The sequence below is a fragment of the Monodelphis domestica genome, chromosome 1 (genome assembly GCF_027887165.1).
Source record: "Monodelphis domestica isolate mMonDom1 chromosome 1, mMonDom1.pri, whole genome shotgun sequence".
NCBI lineage: Eukaryota > Metazoa > Chordata > Mammalia > Didelphimorphia > Didelphidae > Monodelphis > Monodelphis domestica.
The window spans coordinates 360,762,686-360,780,067 of record NC_077227.1 but is presented as its reverse complement, the minus strand read 5'-3'; the positions used below and the strand labels follow the sequence as shown (position 1 = coordinate 360,780,067).

Genomic DNA, 17,382 nt, shown 5'->3' with positions numbered 1-17,382 from the left:
ATGCCATTTAGGAGACAATACTAGGAATATCACCCCCTCAAAAATAGCCATTGTCATAATTCTTTTCAGGAATACCTAGTTTTACAACCTATACTTAACTGCTGACATTTGAAAAGGCAACTCTTTTGGTAAAATGAATCAAGTCATAATGTTTCTTTTATGAGATCCCCTTGCAGGAAGGGAAGGCTTGGCACCTCTTGGAGATCAAGACTGGTGATCCATCATAGTAAAGTCAGCTGTCCTAGCCAGCTTCTCAGAGGTCACTCGATCGAACAAGCAGCTCTTACAACTATATTATTGCTTACGGAACAGTAATTGAGGCACCACAGATAAAAATTACCTGGTCTAATAGGCAGTGAACAATTTTCACTCAATAAAATTATAAGCCAAATCATTCATTTCATAACACTCTGACTAATTTATTTGTTGACCTTTTAATATCCATAGCTCTTCAGTGGTATTAACTGCAACTCAGACAAAATCTCTTGTTCATTTTACTTTCATTGATTTTTTTCCCCTTCCATTGAGGCAATAACAGTCTGTTTGAGAACAGCCTTTTCTTTCCTTGGTGAAAGTCAATCATGTAAGTTAGGAGTCTTCTGTTGATATAGCTGCATTAGCTTACAACCTGCTCTAAGTATGACACAAAGCAATCTCACACTGTCTTTGTAAGCAAGACTAAGCTTTTCAGATCGACTCTGTGAAGATTTCAGCCTACATTCATATTTCTGGGTGATGATACAATAATAGATGCAAGAAGAAAAAAGGCTGTTCATTTAAACTGAACATAAAAGCAAAATGGAAAGCAGAGAAATTTAAGAAACTCATTCTGTATTTCTCACCAGCAGAAAATGCTTTTTTGAGGTTGTATCAGTAGAAAAGGTGGTGATTCAGCTTCTGGCCATATTAAATTTTGCAAATTTTCAGCCAGTTGTGTTGGGTGGACAACTTCCCTTCTGAAACCCGTGAATAATCACCAATACACTGTATGGCAGGCACAGCTTCCAAAGAAGCTCCTACTATAATAAAGTACTCTAAAATCTTTAGAATACAGGGTTACAAAATATAATTGTTACACGTTTGTCATTTTATCCCTCCCTAGAAATAACTGCTTGTTACCTGTGCCTATGCTCCTCCTTTCCATTTCAATTTAGTTCAAAGTGGCCCTTAGTTATAATGAGAATGTCCCTTTCAAGAGAAACACATTTAATTATAACCAACATGAAATAAAAGGGACTCTACTCAATTGTAGGACTTATGAGTAGTGTTTAAAATCTGACACTGAAACATTCTCATGTTCTGATAAGCTTTATTTTGAGCATTTCACATTAATAGAATAATACACATTTGGGGAATTCCTCTATAGAAGAGAAGGAAAGTGGTATTGAAGTGTTGCTGTGATTATTTCTCTCACTTTTCTCATTCTACTGATTTTTAATATGAAAATAGTCCTATTCTGAAGTATGGGTAGAATATTGGATTTGGAGGCATAACACCAGAGATTTCCTACTAGCTCTTCCCCTTCTAGTTATGTGACTATAGCCAAATTATTTGGCCTCTTCTTGTTTTAATTTTCTTATTTGGAAAATGTGTGTGTGGGAGGGGTGGAGGGATATGGATGAAATGATATGTAAGAGCCTTTCCAGCTCCAGAGACTGATACTATCCAGATAAATGTGGTAAGGAAGAAAGAACGCCATTCAGTTCAACAAATGTTTTTTGAATAGTCTTATATGTATGCCTGAGACAGATAGATCATGGAGTGGATAGAGAGCTGGACATAGAGTCAAGGAGATATGAGTTCGAATTCTGCTTTTGTCATGTGCTACCTGTGCATACCTGGGCAACTCACTTAACCTAGAAGGGTTTAGAATCAATGGCCTCAAAGGTGTCTTCTTATTACAAATCTAAGATGCTATGATCTCAATGGATACAAACAAACAAAAAGAAATATGTCATCAGGGAAAGAGGGGTGAAGAGCCCTGGATTTGGAGTTAGGAATACCGAGTTCAAATCTTGGCATTGATACTACCTAGATGTCCTTGAACAAGTCACTTTATCTATCTTTGCCTCAGTTTCCTCTTCTGTAAAAAGAGGGGGTTGGACTAGATGTCTTGAGAAGTCATGTTATTGACCTGCAAGACCTATTGGAACATAATTAAGATATTCAGACACAAAGGGAAAGAAGACCAGAATCCAAATCCAAGTTCCTTAAAGATTAGCATCCATGCCAAATTTACAGTTTTATTCAGTTATGGTTTATAAAATGAATTGCTTGGCATCCCCAGGAACTATTTATAAAGTGAAACACCTAAACTCTATTATATTTATGGAAAGGAAGTTTAAGGTTCCTGTCCTTGGGAATAGATGAAAATGATGATTTCTTTATCACAGCCATACAATTACTTGAAGGTCTAATTCTAAGTACATTTATCTCAATATTTTATTTTAATGGTTGTCATAACTGAAATAGACATCTCATAGAAATACAAAGATCCAGGGGACAGCTGGGTGGCTCAGTGGATTCAGAGTCAGACCTAGAGATAGGAGGTCCTGGGTTCAAATCTGGCCTCAGACACTTCCTGGCTGTGTGACCCTGGGCAAGTCACTTAGCCCCCATTGCCTCGTCTTTACCATTCTTCTGCCTTGGATCCAATACAAAGTATTGATTCTAAGATGGAAGGCAAGGGTTTAAAAAAAAAGAGAAGAAATACAAAGATCCAAATGATAGAAGTGTGTATCAAAGACTATACTTATTTATTCATAGTACTTATTTTTAGTCTTATTTGCCAGTTTATACTATATAGAGGCTTTTTGTTGAAATTTGAGCAATAAACCTCTTTCTTCATTGATGTCAACAAATTCTTCTTGAAAACTATCCAGATTTTTTCAGTATGGGTATACAAATATAAACATATATATATATATATATATATATATATATACACACACATACACACATTTATATAAAACTTCAAATCTCATTGAAACTCTTCATGTGGAAGATTTTTAAATAGACTAGAAAATTCTACTCCCAATTCTTAAAATGTGTAGGGATAAGAATTTTGATATCTGACACACTTACATTGTTTTCAGCAGGAGAGAGAGAGAGAGAGAGAGAGAGAGAGAGAGAGAGAGAGAGAGAGAGAGAGAGAGAGAGAGAGAGAGAGAGAGAGAGAGAGAGAGAGAGAGAACTGTCTATCTAGAAGAAGGTAGCAAATAGTGTTAGTTGCTGGAAAGAGGGAAAAAAGGTCAGGACTATAGAAATAATTTTAAGAGATCATTTTCAACTTTGAAGAAAAGAATCCAGTTGATGAGGAATGGATGTTAAGAATGAAATTATGATCTGGAGTCTAAAAGGAAAATTGGGTCCCAGAAAGAAATAGATGTTTTTTTATATTCACAAGTTCCTCTGATGACATTTATTGAAATTAAATAAATTTGCAGCACACAAATTACAAATAGTTAAATTTCATATTTTGCACAATCATACCTATTAAAAATATTTTGAGGTCTAACATATTGATAAGATTTTTTTGACATGATTACTTCTTGTCCCATTCTTCTCTCTCTTTTCTTTCACATATAATCTCCTTCAGATATGGTTGAAGGTATAGTTTGTCCTTTTCATATTTTGTCCACTGGTTTTTAGACAAGATCTGCTGCCTCATGGCCAGGTCTAGTTCAGTCCAAGTTCAGAAAAGGCATGAGTTTGGAGGGAAAGATAATATAATGAAACCTGAAATTCAGATAACAAGCTTTCTATGCCTTCTCATCTAATGCAGCTCATTCTACCCTACCAAGAAATGAAAAAGATAAAGGGACTCATAATGCAGAACCTATGGGTATAAAATATTGCTTGTGCCCCTGTTGGTGAGTTAAAGTAAACATAGCTACATTGAGGAATAAATAAGACAGAGCACAAAGAGTGAACTTCACAACTCTGGGAGGCTCTCTTGGTTAATGGATTGGCTTAAGGGAATAATATGGTATGACCCCAAGGGATAACTGTGGGATTTTCCTTAATGGACTTCCCTGACCAGCAGGGTCCCACAAGGGAAGGGGCTCACCTTTGTGATGGGACCCTTTCATAGATGCGAATATGCTTGGAATGCTACAATAACCAACCATAGTATGGGAAGATGTGGGTACATCAACCCTGCCCATGATAGCCTTCATGGACAGGAGTATCATTATGGGCAGGGTATGTTGTACACTCATCTTATACAATTATTGGTTATCCCTTGGATTATGTCATAGCCCCCACTTTGGAGACCACCAAGTAGTAATGCTACTTACCTAGTTGTGATGTATTCCCAGCTGAGCTTGAAGGACTACCTAGGAGCTATGATAGAAGACTTACTTAGTCTGGCTTCTATTTGAAAACAGACCTAATTCTATGCATGCTTGGGTCATTCCCATGTCTAATTTAGGCATCTTTTCCCACAGTCCCCCAAACTGTGACCTCTCAAATGAAAAAGAAAGCCAGAATGTGTTCCTTTACCCTATGGTAGGGGTCTTACTATCTCAGTATCTGGTTCAGTAAATTATATGTTAAATTGGTAAATGGACAGATGTTCTTTATAGGTTGACCTATCTATTCTAAGGAAAAGGGAAAAGAAATAATTGTATCATGAATGTTTGAACTGCCTAGATTACTAAGCCAGATAATCTTTGCTATTCAAAATATTGGACTGATATTCTGAATAGTTTTTTTTGAACAGTTAAATACTTCTTTTCAGTCTGGATATATAGATACAGACAATAAATATATACTAATTCTCAGCAGAATTGGAATCAGAAATAAAGCAGACTCATAGCATAGATCTCCTGGTATCTATGTTTACTTGCTTTACCCCAGAAGGTAAACAGTCCACTGAGATTATACTGGATTACAGTGGAATATTAGGAAGGATAAGATGGCTAATCCATAGCTCAGAACCAGGCATTCATTTTCTATGAGGGTTGTAGCTTTTTTTATGCAAAAAGCATTTCAAGGGACCTAGGGTAGAATAAATTCATGGCTTGACATTCATATAGAATAGCCTCTTCATCAGTGTTACTGTGAGGATCAAATGAAATAACACATGTAAAGTACATTGCAACCCTTAAAACACTATGTGAATGATACCCATTTTAAGGTATTATTAATTCTTTAATTCAGGAGCTTATAGCTTAAGAAAAACACGTATAGTAGAAAAGATTCATTATATGTAATATAAGGATGAGGGCATAGAAGGATTTTTTGGAACCATGACATGAGGGTTGAAATAAAATCTGTGTCAAAATTTGAATTTAGGAACTAGGAAAAAAAATTCATCCAAGGGAGGTGTGTAGTACAATCATGGTGATCAAAATTAAATATGTAGAATTTATATTTCAAATTGAAATTTAGGGTCAGATGGAATAGAGCCAAAGTAATGGTCTTTTGAATAAAAAACCTTTACTGTGTGTTTTCCATGTGCATACCACTTTGTTATGTGATGAATATACAAATAGAATAATTGGTACAGTCACTTTTCTCAAGGAGTTTACACTCTGAAAGACACAGTCCATTAAAAATCATTCCACTGCAGGTCAAATTGAAAGTATTAAAAATGCTAAGATTTCAGGGGTGGGGTGAGTGGCAAATTCCAGCAGCCATGTATGGTAGGTCATAGAAGCAAGATCAAAGGTAAGGTTTAGGAGGAAATGGCAAGTCATTAAGTCTTAGTGGTCGTCATTGTTGTTCAGTCATTTTACTTTTATTTGATTCTTCATGCCCCTCTTTTGGGATTTTCTTGGCAAAGATTATGCAGTGGTTTGTAATTTTCTTCTTCATCTCAGTTTATAGATAAGGAACTGAAACAAACAGGAATAAGTGACTTCCCCAGGATCACCCAACTATTAATTCATCTGAGGCCAGATTTGAACTCACCAGGATGAATCTTTCCAACTTTAGGCCCAGCACTCTATCCACTGTGCCATGTAACGTCTCCTAGTTTTGGTAGACTTATTGGAACATATAGAGCTGTTGGTTCTCATCCAACCATTCTGAATGGATCTTCTGTTCTTCTAGTCAGTACTAAACAATATAATGCAAATTATATACTTTTTGTTGTTCTCTAATTCTTTGATTCATATTATTCATCTCAAGCTTATTAAACGCTTTTTGAAGAATTTAGAATAACAAAGAATTTATTGAGAGCATCTCATGTGCTTGGCAATGTAGAGGATGAAGAAGGATATGAGGCATGGTCTCTGCCCTCAGGGATCTAATAGTCTAATTGGAAAGAGAAAATTAGAATATGTGACAAAGCAGTGACACATATTTTTATAATATTATATATACAAAAGGAGTTCAGAGGAGAATAAAATCTCAATCAGTTTAAGAGGATTTCATGCAGGAAGTAGAACTGGAAGTATTGTTATGTTTGGGATGTCTGTAAGAAAGAGGGGAAGCCATTCTAAATAAGAGTGGTTGGGGACATAAGTAAATGATTATTAGGTAATTTCTGATATAAGGAGACTAATCTGATAAGTGAAGAGATTTACCAGTAGAGGACAATGAGAGATAAGACTGGATAGGTACAGGCAGAGAACCTCAAAAGCTTTGATTTTATTCCTTAAAAGCAACTAGCATGATTCTAAAAAAATAAATGCCTTTCAAGATATGCAAGATTAAATTTGATTGTGATGACTACAGTTGATAAATACTTGTTATTACAATACAAAGTTTAAAACCATTTTTCATGCACTTGTAGTAATACAATCAGGACTAATTTTTAAATTGAAATAGAAAATAATGTTATTCTGACTTTATCACTTTAGAATTTAGAAATATTATTTTTTCTTGGGTTACACAAAAATATTCCTGTAGTGTTTTAGTGAATCAGCTACATCACTGCTTACCAAGTTACAAAGCAAGGAAAGGTATTGGGAAGACATAGGTACAATCTAGGGAATTTTTCACAAAATATATGTTAGAAACATGCATTTATAAGGTAATTTACCATTACAAAGTACTTTACCTCATCAAGTAATCCTTAGCTTCTATACAAGAAAGATAATACAAATATTATTCCCATTATATAGATGAGGAAGCTGAGTCTCAGAGACTAAGTGACATTCATGATGATACAACTAGTAAAGTAGTAAAAGCCTTCTATATGAATATCTTGTACTTTTTCCATTATACTATGAAAATTTAAATGAAATTCAAAGACATAAAAAGGAAAGTAGTCTCACTATAGGACAAGCATTGATTCAGAAATGATTGTGGATCACTTCAGAATCTGACTTTTGCCTCTTTTTTGCCTATTTTTCCTTCTTTCTTTCCCTTCCTTCCTTCCTTCCTTCCTTCCTTCCTTCCTTCCTTCCTTCCTTCCTTCCTTCCTTCCTTCCTTCCTTCCTTCCTTCCTTCCTTCCTTCCTTCCTTTCAATTATATTAAAAAGAAAAGTTGGTTAAGTATTTTTAAAGTGGAAAACACTTAAAAAGAAATGAATTCACATATTAAATATTAGTGTTAGTTAAGTACTTTTTCAGAAATATTAAAATTGCATATTAATATAGAGAAAATTTTATATTCTTCCTTCATAATACCAAAAAAATAAGAGCTTAAGACCAATTTCAGAGACAAAAGATTATATGAGATACCTAGCTCTTCCCTTCTGGGAAATTTCTTTTCTAACATCTCAGGCTCAATCATTTTCCAATGTGAAATTACAGATTTTTTCAAATTACCATATAAAACTACAAAAAAATTACACTCATGACCATAGTAGAGATAGCATACAGTATCAATTTGATTTTAAAAGGCATACATCTTTTTTATTACCTGTCATTTTTATAATACCTTTTACAAATTTAATCAATACATTTTAACATTCTATATACTTTAAGTGCAATATACAATAAATATTCAAGTTTCATCTTAAACATGCTTTAGCCTTTAAATTGTTAAAACTGCAGTGCCCTTTCAATCTACTTACATAATGTCATAAAATATACATTTCAAGGTAAATGAAGTCAGCTACTTCAATTTAGTTCCTCAAACTGGTAGTAAATGAGAGGTTAACACTATGGTGCCAAACCCATTATTGAGTAAATTTAGCACCTTGGACAGCTCTGTAAAATCTTTATTGCTTTCCTGACCTGCTCGTCATGTTCTGTCTGTGTGTTCAGTGGCTCTCAGCTCTGATTGAAAGGCAATATATTAGATCCCGAACACAAACACGCTCGGGGGCTAGTTCACTGGGAGCGTAATGACATGGAGGTGAGAGCAATTTTCTGGTCATCGCAATCCAAGCACCTTGCAAGGTCCATTGCGCTAACTCATAGAAGGCTTAGGAGCTCCTCTCTCTTTTCTATAAGCCAGAAATAACTAATATCACCAGAATAACTTTGGTGAATCTGAGACCAATTTAGACTCTCCCTCAAATCCCAAAGTTAATATTTCAGTGAAGGATATCCTACCCATTTTAAAATATTATTTTAAAGTAGGGCTCCCAGCACGACATATGTAGGTTCTCTTTGCTTAAGGCTGCTTGTTGGCTTTATCTGATGCTCTGTTGATTACCTGGTTAGGTAATATGTATTGTATGGAAAAATGTCCTTTATGCATCATGAACAAGCAAAAGCTCCTACCGTTAAGAACTTTTAAGAAAAAAAATCTTGACTTTTTATGTTCAAATGATACAATGGAAGTGAAGAAGAACTAAAATTTCTTAAGTTAACTTTGGTTTCTTTTTTCTGTTATTCGTAACTTTAAAAAAACCAGCAGTAAAACTGTAAATATTGGATAACATCTTGTGCCCCGATAATAGAATGCATTCCCTGCTGATGTGTATCTCAAAGCTATTAGGATGAACTTCTCTCTTCTATAGTTATGGATTCAATGTTGATAACTTAAAAGAAGTGCACTTGTTTAACTTCCTAACATGGGCTCATTCATGAGAAAGACTCCTTTATATGTTAGCGTTCTAACATACATGCTATTGTTTTTTAGCCAGACAAGAAATACATTGTTTTTCCAAATAGTAAAAGGAGAAAAAATATAAAAATTCCTGAAAGGCTAAATACCAGCATAAATATTTATTTGAAAAAATAAATGTCCAGAGAGCTGGAAAAGCCAGATTTGAGCAAATAAACTAAATTCATGCTGTTTTGTTTTAATCTTTCCTAGGAGCCAGATAAGGCAGCAGGGTTTAGGAGAGCTCTGTGAAAGCATCACAGACCACATTTGATATGGGGATAGGGTTTAGTGCATCCATACCCATAGTAAATTATTAACCAGTGTGGTCGAATACCACAACTAAACAAGAAAGAAACAACTAAAAAAGAAAGGCAAATTCTCTGGTAACCTACCTTTTAACATTAAAAAAATTATTTCAGATGTATTGATTCAAAACCCATTGATTATATAATGTATTTTGCTTAATGTGTAAAGAATAACTGAAATATGTTTTGTGAAGAGGGCTAGAGCAGCTTTAGGCAAGCATAAATGCTTATTGAGAACTCCAAACCCCTCCATCTCATTTTTGAATTTAGGACATTATATATGTCATAAGTAGTTACTGCAGTATGACAACTATTTTATCTTATATTATAGAGAATTTAAAATTGGAAAAATGCTAATATGGATCTAAAAGCTTGTCATCTCAAGAGTTTTTCAAGGATTTTTGAAGAGCCTATGGTGACAGCGAAATGAATGCAATTATATCCCTATTTTCTGATCAGAGTCTACGATCTATGACAACTGAGCATCATGCTTCCTTTCCTGTGTAGAATCTCTATTGTGGAAAATATTGAAAGTTGCACTTTTAAAAAACTTTATACACAGCCTCAACCCTAAACATCTTATCGTAAATTATTTTTAGAAGTCTTGCGTCTTTGTGATTCTTTGCATTGCATTTACTTCTCTGTAAATGAATTTATTCTTTATTTGTTCTTTACACATTGTAGAGTGAATGGATTTGCAGGGCCTGATTATAAAAATCCATCGAAACCTTCAGAATATCAGAGTATAGATGGTAGTGATCTCTTTGGCCTATTAAAAGAAATAAAAGTTTCTACCTTGTTGCCAGCATTTTTTCTCATATACTTAAAAACAGACAGAAAATGACATTCAGCCAGAAGTGCCAATGGAGTATATAGGGTTGACCAAACTGTAGCAAAATAAAACATTTTGGAGATTTCCATCAGGATGGTCATAAATGAAGAAATTGGAAGGGTGACAGAATGCCAGTGAAATTTTCAACATAAAAATGTAGAACTAGCTTTGAAAACTGGTTTAAAGTGAACTTGAGGGTTTGGGGGGCAGGTAGGAGGTATTATGTCTTAATAATCTTTGGGAAAGAGGAAGGATCACATTCCTTCATCATGTGGATTTACTTCTGGGCGCTCTTATATCATGGCTCTGACATACAAGAAAGATAAACAAAAGTAGTTTAATGCTACATGTTTCCAGTAGCTGAAGATTGATTGGAAATCTCTTGAAAATGACCTGTCTGATAAGGTCACAGTTCCTGGAATAAGCAATTAAGTGCAAAATAAACACATCTTAGGGATTCATAACATGCACTGAATGGCATCGATTGTAGTAATCTAGTAAATGACCTCAGAATTGTATTCTGCAATAAACGTATGAGTGCTTTATCCTGCAGATGGCAGACAATTGACTGATGTATTTTATCTTTCAGCCCTGATGACGCTCACCTTTTGACTCGATTAAGTGTATATGTGAACAGGGATAAACTCATGATTTAACACTATTCTGGGGGGCCTTCCCAAAACGGTTCTGTTGGAGGACTTCCTTGGAAATGAGGCTGGGGAATGCAACTGTATGAAAAGATTAAAGCAGAGTCCCTTCACTATTATCTTTGCTTCACTCAAAGGAATATATCTGTTTTTCTATTGGCAGGAAGTAATACTCAAACGAGCTGCAGATTTAGTGGAGGCTCTCTATGGCATGCCACACAATAACCAGGTAAGGATGCTTTGTTTGTACATTAAATAGTCCGAGAATGTAAAGCTTATTGCACTATTTAAGAAAGTAAGGGAAAAAGAATATAAACAAGTTTAGAGATTATTCTCATGTTATATAATTTTTTTCATCTTCCCTGGTTATTTACCTTTGACTTCTTTGAAAAAGTGGAGAAGTATTTTTAGAAGTAAATGGAGTTCTTTTAATGTGGTTTGATTTCCCAAATCTTGCCCCCGAGAAAAGCTAGGAACGTTGGGAAAAGGGACTGGAATCTTTGTCCTAAGAGGAATAATCAGACTTGACCAGTGTCATCTGCTTGTTTCAACTGTCATTGCCTAATATCCAAAAGACCAAGTTCTTTTTGTCTCTGGAAGGCTGCTAGTTTCTTCTTCATGCCCTTTGAATCCATGTGTAGCACAGCCTCTCGGGGGAATGCAGTGGTTTTGGTGGTGTTATTGCACAAGATAGTACCAACAACACTGGATTTGGTTTCTGAAAACCAGTGTGAGTGTGGATCCTTACAATGTTGCTGATATTTATACAGTATTTTGAAGTTTTTAAAGTCTTTCATATATGTTATCTCATTCAAACCTCATAATGGCTTTGGAAGGTAGGTTCTGCAGAGATGCTCAGAAAAGTGAGATGGTTTGCCTTTGGTTATATAGCCAGGAAACATCAAAGGTGGGATTTGAACCCAGGTTTACCTTCCAAGTGTAGAATCCTAACCACTGTGTTGTGCTGCCTCCCCAACACTCAAGAGTCAGTCATCTGCCTGACCTAAATAAAAGCTAGCAATCATAAAGCATTTTTGAGGTTTATAAAGTGCTTTTCTTACATTAACTCATTTGATTATCACAGCTACCCTGTAAGGGAGGTACAGTACTACTATCATGCCTATTTTACACATGAAAAAAATTGAGGCTGAAGCAAGGTAAATGACTTGTTCAGAGTCACACAAGAATCTGAGACAGGATTTGAATTCAGGTCTTTCAGACTCCAAATTCAGCACTCTACGTACATTCTCTGTTAACTGTGTTTTCATTATGTGCTGGTTCCCATCATCAGAAAGATAAATTCTACTATGCTCAAAGAAAGTAATTGGAACATTCATTTCATTAATTTTTTTTAATTTTTTTTTTTAGGAAATCATACTGAAGAGGGCCGCTGATATCGCAGAGGCTCTGTACAGCGTTCCTCGTAACCACAACCAGCTTCCTGCCCTTGCTAATACTTCAGTTCATGCTGGAATGATGGGAGTTAATTCATTCAGTGGACAACTGGCAGTGAATGTTTCAGAAGCTTCACAAGCCACCAATCAGGGTTAGGAATATGTATTAACTACATCCTGTTTACTCTCCTCCCCTCTGCCCTCCTCTCTTTTCTGAATTATCCTCTCAAATCACATTTTCTCCAGAAAACATCCCTAGCTCTTATTTGTAATGTGCTATTTTATAACTTAGTTTTTGGTTGTCCCCACTATTAGGTACTTGAGGCTGGTATGGAAGGATGACTTTTCCATTTCTGTTTTTGACTGTCACATAAAAATATAGGTGACAGATAGCAAAGGAGGCCAGAATTAAAGTCCTAAGGGCCAAGGGACAGCAGCAACTCCTGCCAATGGAAGAGAAGCCTGTTAGCTTCAGGGTACAACCCTTAAACTGCGATTTATTTCTGTGGCAAACCAATAATTTATAGAGCTTGGGTTCCCACTTCCTTCAGCTCTGCTAAGTACTTATGATATCCCAAGGATATGTCTTTTTCTTCATTCCCATTTTAATCACAAAAGTCCCAGATAGGAAGGTTGGCCCCTTACCCACTGGATTGCAGGGAAGAGCTGAAAAGGGAAAAGAAGAAATCCTCTTTTTCTTTTCTCATCCAAAGGTACCAATCACTTAAATCCTTCCCCTACTTGGGATTTTCTTTATTCCCAGGTTTCACTCGAAATTCAAGCAGCGTATCCCCACACGGGTATGTGCCTAGCACCACCCCACAGCAGACCAACTATAACTCTGTCACCACAAGTATGAATGGATATGGCAATGCCGGAATGTCCAACTTGGGTGGATCCCCAACCTTCCTCAATGGCTCAGCTGCCAACTCTCCTTATGCCAGTAAGTATGGTTGTTCTTCATTTCTGCATGTTTTCATCAAAAAGAATTGAAAATTCACTTTGCTGTTCAATAAATTAACCTCTATTTTAGTCCTCAGAAGCTAAGGCTGGCTGCCATGCTGCTTCCAAGGCTGAAGGGTATTCAATTAAAGTTACCTGTGATTGAATCCTGACTCTTGCACCAACTAAAGGCAGAGCCCTTTTCTTTAAGAGCATGGCTTCCCTTGATTTTCACTCTAGCTCTGATTTTTTATGTCAGTTTCACTTGCAGAGATGAATCAATAATTAAATAAAAAGAAAGAAATGTGGAATTTTTCTCTGGGACTTTGTCAAGGTGGGAATGAAGTTCTACTTCAGTGATTTCTAGATAAATAAACCTGTATATTTTTATCTCTATAAAGGATCTATATCTTAAGGGGGAGTTGAAGATCTTTAGTTCAGGTCTCTCATTTTACAGATTAGGAGACTGAGGCTTAATGAAGTGACTTGCTCCAGGCTGTGCAGTTAAGAGGGAAGCTCCTACATGAAAATAGACCTTTTGATTCCAAGTGCAGTTCCCTAGGCTACAACTTTTCTAAATAAAATAACTATGTTTACAACAATCCCAGGATCTTTGGGAAGATTTAAGGATACCATTCCAAGTTCATAATGCAGGGAATGTTGTCTTGGTGTCAAAAATCTTGCTAAAATATCTTAGCTCTGAAGGTACAGGAAATGTACATCCACCCTGTCTACTTAGCAGTAGTGATTTGAGTATATCTGAAACAATTTTCTTTTTCTTGAATTAAAAAAAGGGTTACAGGCACATACATGAGAGAGAAGGAGTTCATAATTCATCAGAATTTGACAACCTTCCCCTCCTTCCCCACTGTGGACAGGAGCATGGACCCAGTAGAGGAAGTTGCTTTCTTTTTTTTCTTTTTTTTTATTTTTGGAGAGAAAGAGAGACAGACAGCCAGAGACAGGGACAGGGAGGGAAGGAGAGAAAGAGAGATTTCTTGTGTTGCTAGAACATTTTTCTCTGTGTCTGAATTCTTGGATTCCTCATCTAGTGTAGTGAGGTTTTATGGGTGTAGAAGCAGATAGTTCCTGAGCATTGAAACTACTGAAGAAACCTATTCCTATAACTATGTCTACTAAAGAGTTACTGTTTGAGGTCAGCCTTCCCCTCCTCTCACTTTTTATTTTGATCCATCAGAAGGTTGTCCCTGGTAAACCTATCATTTCACTAATACCTAATCCATTCAATCAGAAAATGTTTCAATCATGACCTGAAAATTAAAAGGTGGCATTCTTAATTAAATCAATAAACTAATTGCTGTATAGTAGCAATTCAATTTAGGCACTTTGATTGCTCAGCCTTCCTGAGTACTTGCAGACACCAAGTGACTTCAGCCCAAGATTGTATCTGTCAGACTGTGAAACTTTGAACATTTAATTTCCATTAATTGATTTCCTCAGTGTTCACAAATAAAGTATCAGATTCTCAAATAGGCACTCAGATGGGACGATTTTATCTGCATAAATGCAAATAAAATAATAACAGAAAGCCCAAATGATTTGAGATTTTTCCTCTATAAGATTTAATTATTCATAAGCCACTCATGTTGAAAAATTCCAAATGGGATTAAAAAAAATAAATAAGGCAAGACTTTCCACTGGTGAATGCCCTTTCTGGTGTGGTGTCTGGTAACCAATAATATTGTAACAAATGGAAGAATTTGACTATATTTCACCCCTCCCTCTTTGAGATTCCCCACCTCTAAACACACATAATGATCACATTTGCCAAAGAGATTAATTGCCTTCTTCAGTGAAACAGCGGGACTTCAAATCTACGTATATTTAAAAATCAAACCTCCAGTACAGGAATTTTGCAATTTAAATGGGGATTATTATTGAGCGCATTTTCACATTTATAAATCCTTGGAGAGGTATAAAAATGCTACCCTCATTAAAAGAAAAATACAGTTTAGAAAATATATCTGTGAAAATTCCAAAGACAGCTCTGTTTTCCTGCTGCAGAAGCACCTGATAGCCTAACATTTGGGCTTTGGCTAGTGCCTAAAATCAAGCAGTCTCTGCCAGTGAACAGTTGAGAGACCATTTCTCCAAAGCCTGTCTCCTTTTCAGCAGTGTGGTGAGGGCCAGGTGATGCAAAGTGATCAATTCCTACCTGTGCAAACTTGCCAAAGCCTTAGCCTCAGATACAAATATTAGCCAACTAGCCCACGTAATATGGGTGATGATCCATGCAACAGTCATTCCCTTTGCAGTTAGCAATGAGTGAGGGAACTTTTTCTGGGGTTTGGTTCAGAGGCCTAGAATTTAAAATTTTGCAGCTAAAACTCAGTGCTGCTGTCTGTTTGCCCACTAGAGAGGGAAGAGAGTTTGGGTTTCTGCGAACAGATGGCATATGGAGAAAAGACTGAAGAAAGTCTCTCAGCAGGGAAAAACCAAGTTGTGTGTGGGATGGCAGGACCCTCTGTAGAAGATGTATTTAGTGAAACAAACAAGAACTAAATCTCTAATGCCAAAAGATTAAAGACCAAGACTAAAGGGGGATCTTGGCTGGTGGAGGATATACATCTGTCTCAACTATCTTGGGTCTCCTGGTCTGCTATTATCCTCTTCCCTGAGTATTGCCAAGGTTTTCCCATTATTATCATGATATTGAACCCGAGTACCAAACAATGACTCAGAACTGCTCTGAAGCCCCCTGATGACTTCCACTTTCCCTATTTTTCAGTTGTGCCATCAAGTCCAACCATGGCCTCCTCCACAAGCCTCCCCTCTAACTGCAGCAGTTCCTCTGGGATCTTCTCCTTCTCACCAGCCAACATGGTCTCAGCAGTGAAACAGAAGAGTGCTTTTGCTCCAGTTGTGAGACCACAGACTTCCCCACCTCCCACCTGCACCAGCACCAATGGGAACAGCCTGCAAGGTAACTGTGCTCCACACTGGGGCTGTCCCTCCCCTCTTCACTTTAGGAGCATGGAGCCTACAGCCCCTGGACCCACTCCTGAGTTGTTGCCAAAGTGCCCCATCCCCTGTCTCCCCCTCTCTCCCCTCCTCTGTTCCATTAAGTGTCAACCCCCTGGACTCTGCCCTTGCCCCACTCACACCCACCCCTGTTGTGCTAGTGGACACCTGTGTCTCTAACTCCACTAATTCTGTTAAAGGGAGATTCCACTTGTAAGTTCAGATTCAAGTGTGTTGTACAATAGTATGATTTCCTTTACTAATATCATCCTTTTTCTTTTCTCCTCTCTTATTCCCTGTTGTCGTCATTATCAGACCAGTCTTTTGTGGACTCTAGCAAGTACTCCACTGCAGGGTCTCTCCAGGGACTGGCCTTCTCCTGAAGTACGTCACTAAATCTTCCCTTCCTTTTGCTTTTGTCACGATGTACATGTACAGAATCCTCCTCACCTGGGAAGGGACTACTGAAGGGAACTGGAGCTAATATATTGCTCTTGTACCTCTAGGTGTTAATGGTCTATTGTAGTCAGGTTTAGATTCTGATTCTGGTGGCACTCAGCCATTATGTAGAAAGCCCACCATCTCAGCCAGCCAGGCTTATTCTGGTTCAAACCTGTCATAGGAAGTTGAAGTGAAGCTTTAAATGATAGGAAAGGGACCTCTAGGGACCCAGGCGACCATTTAATTCTTTGCATTTGTCCCTCACTGCCTGCCTCATAGTTTCCAGATTACTCAAAGCAAAACCTGCACGAATTTTGGGGCAACACTCAGACTAGGATTCTAAGGTGGGACCAAACTAATAAATGCTGCCCTGAGTGGGGTTCCATATCTGTGTGACTATGTGGGAATTTCTCTGAAACTCAGTTTCTTCCTGTAGAAATTAGAGTTAAAAACTCTTGTATTAGGTGGTAGAAGAGTTTTCTGTAAATTTTAATGTGCTAAATGAAACAAATCTAATAGTCTTTGATCAATTGACAAATACTAAGTGTCGACTGTGTGCTAGGTACTTGCTACTTTAGTAAATCTGTGCCTCATTAACATGAGCAATTGTTACATAATTAGAGTGCATTAATTATATAGTTATAGAATAATTATATAATATTTTAATTATCTCATAATTATAGAATAACTACATAACAAATTCATTATAGAACACTACAATTATAGAATAGTTATGTAATAGATTGATTATACATTACAATTACAGAATAAATTATATAATATAGAATTAGAATTAGACTATATTAATTATATAATTAGAATCATTTATTCTCTTGACAGGAACCTTTAACTTATTGGAAAAAAAGGCAGGTGGGAGTTAACGTAT

General features: G+C 36.5%; 1 protein-coding gene across 5 annotated transcripts in view; it reads left to right on the top strand.

Annotated features, from left to right (window-relative positions):
- EBF1 (EBF transcription factor 1) overlaps positions 1 to 17,382 on the top strand; it is a 452,008-nt gene that overhangs the window by 422,479 nt on the left and 12,147 nt on the right. For all 5 annotated transcript variants that reach the window (XM_056811532.1, XM_056811529.1, XM_056811530.1 and 2 more), the window contains 4 exons: positions 10,901 to 10,966; positions 12,106 to 12,283; positions 12,895 to 13,074; positions 15,823 to 16,017. In XM_056811532.1, the coding sequence (XP_056667510.1) occupies positions 10,901 to 10,966; positions 12,106 to 12,283; positions 12,895 to 13,074; positions 15,823 to 16,017 (619 nt within the window). The remainder of the gene's footprint in view (positions 1 to 10,900; positions 10,967 to 12,105; positions 12,284 to 12,894; positions 13,075 to 15,822; positions 16,018 to 17,382) is intronic.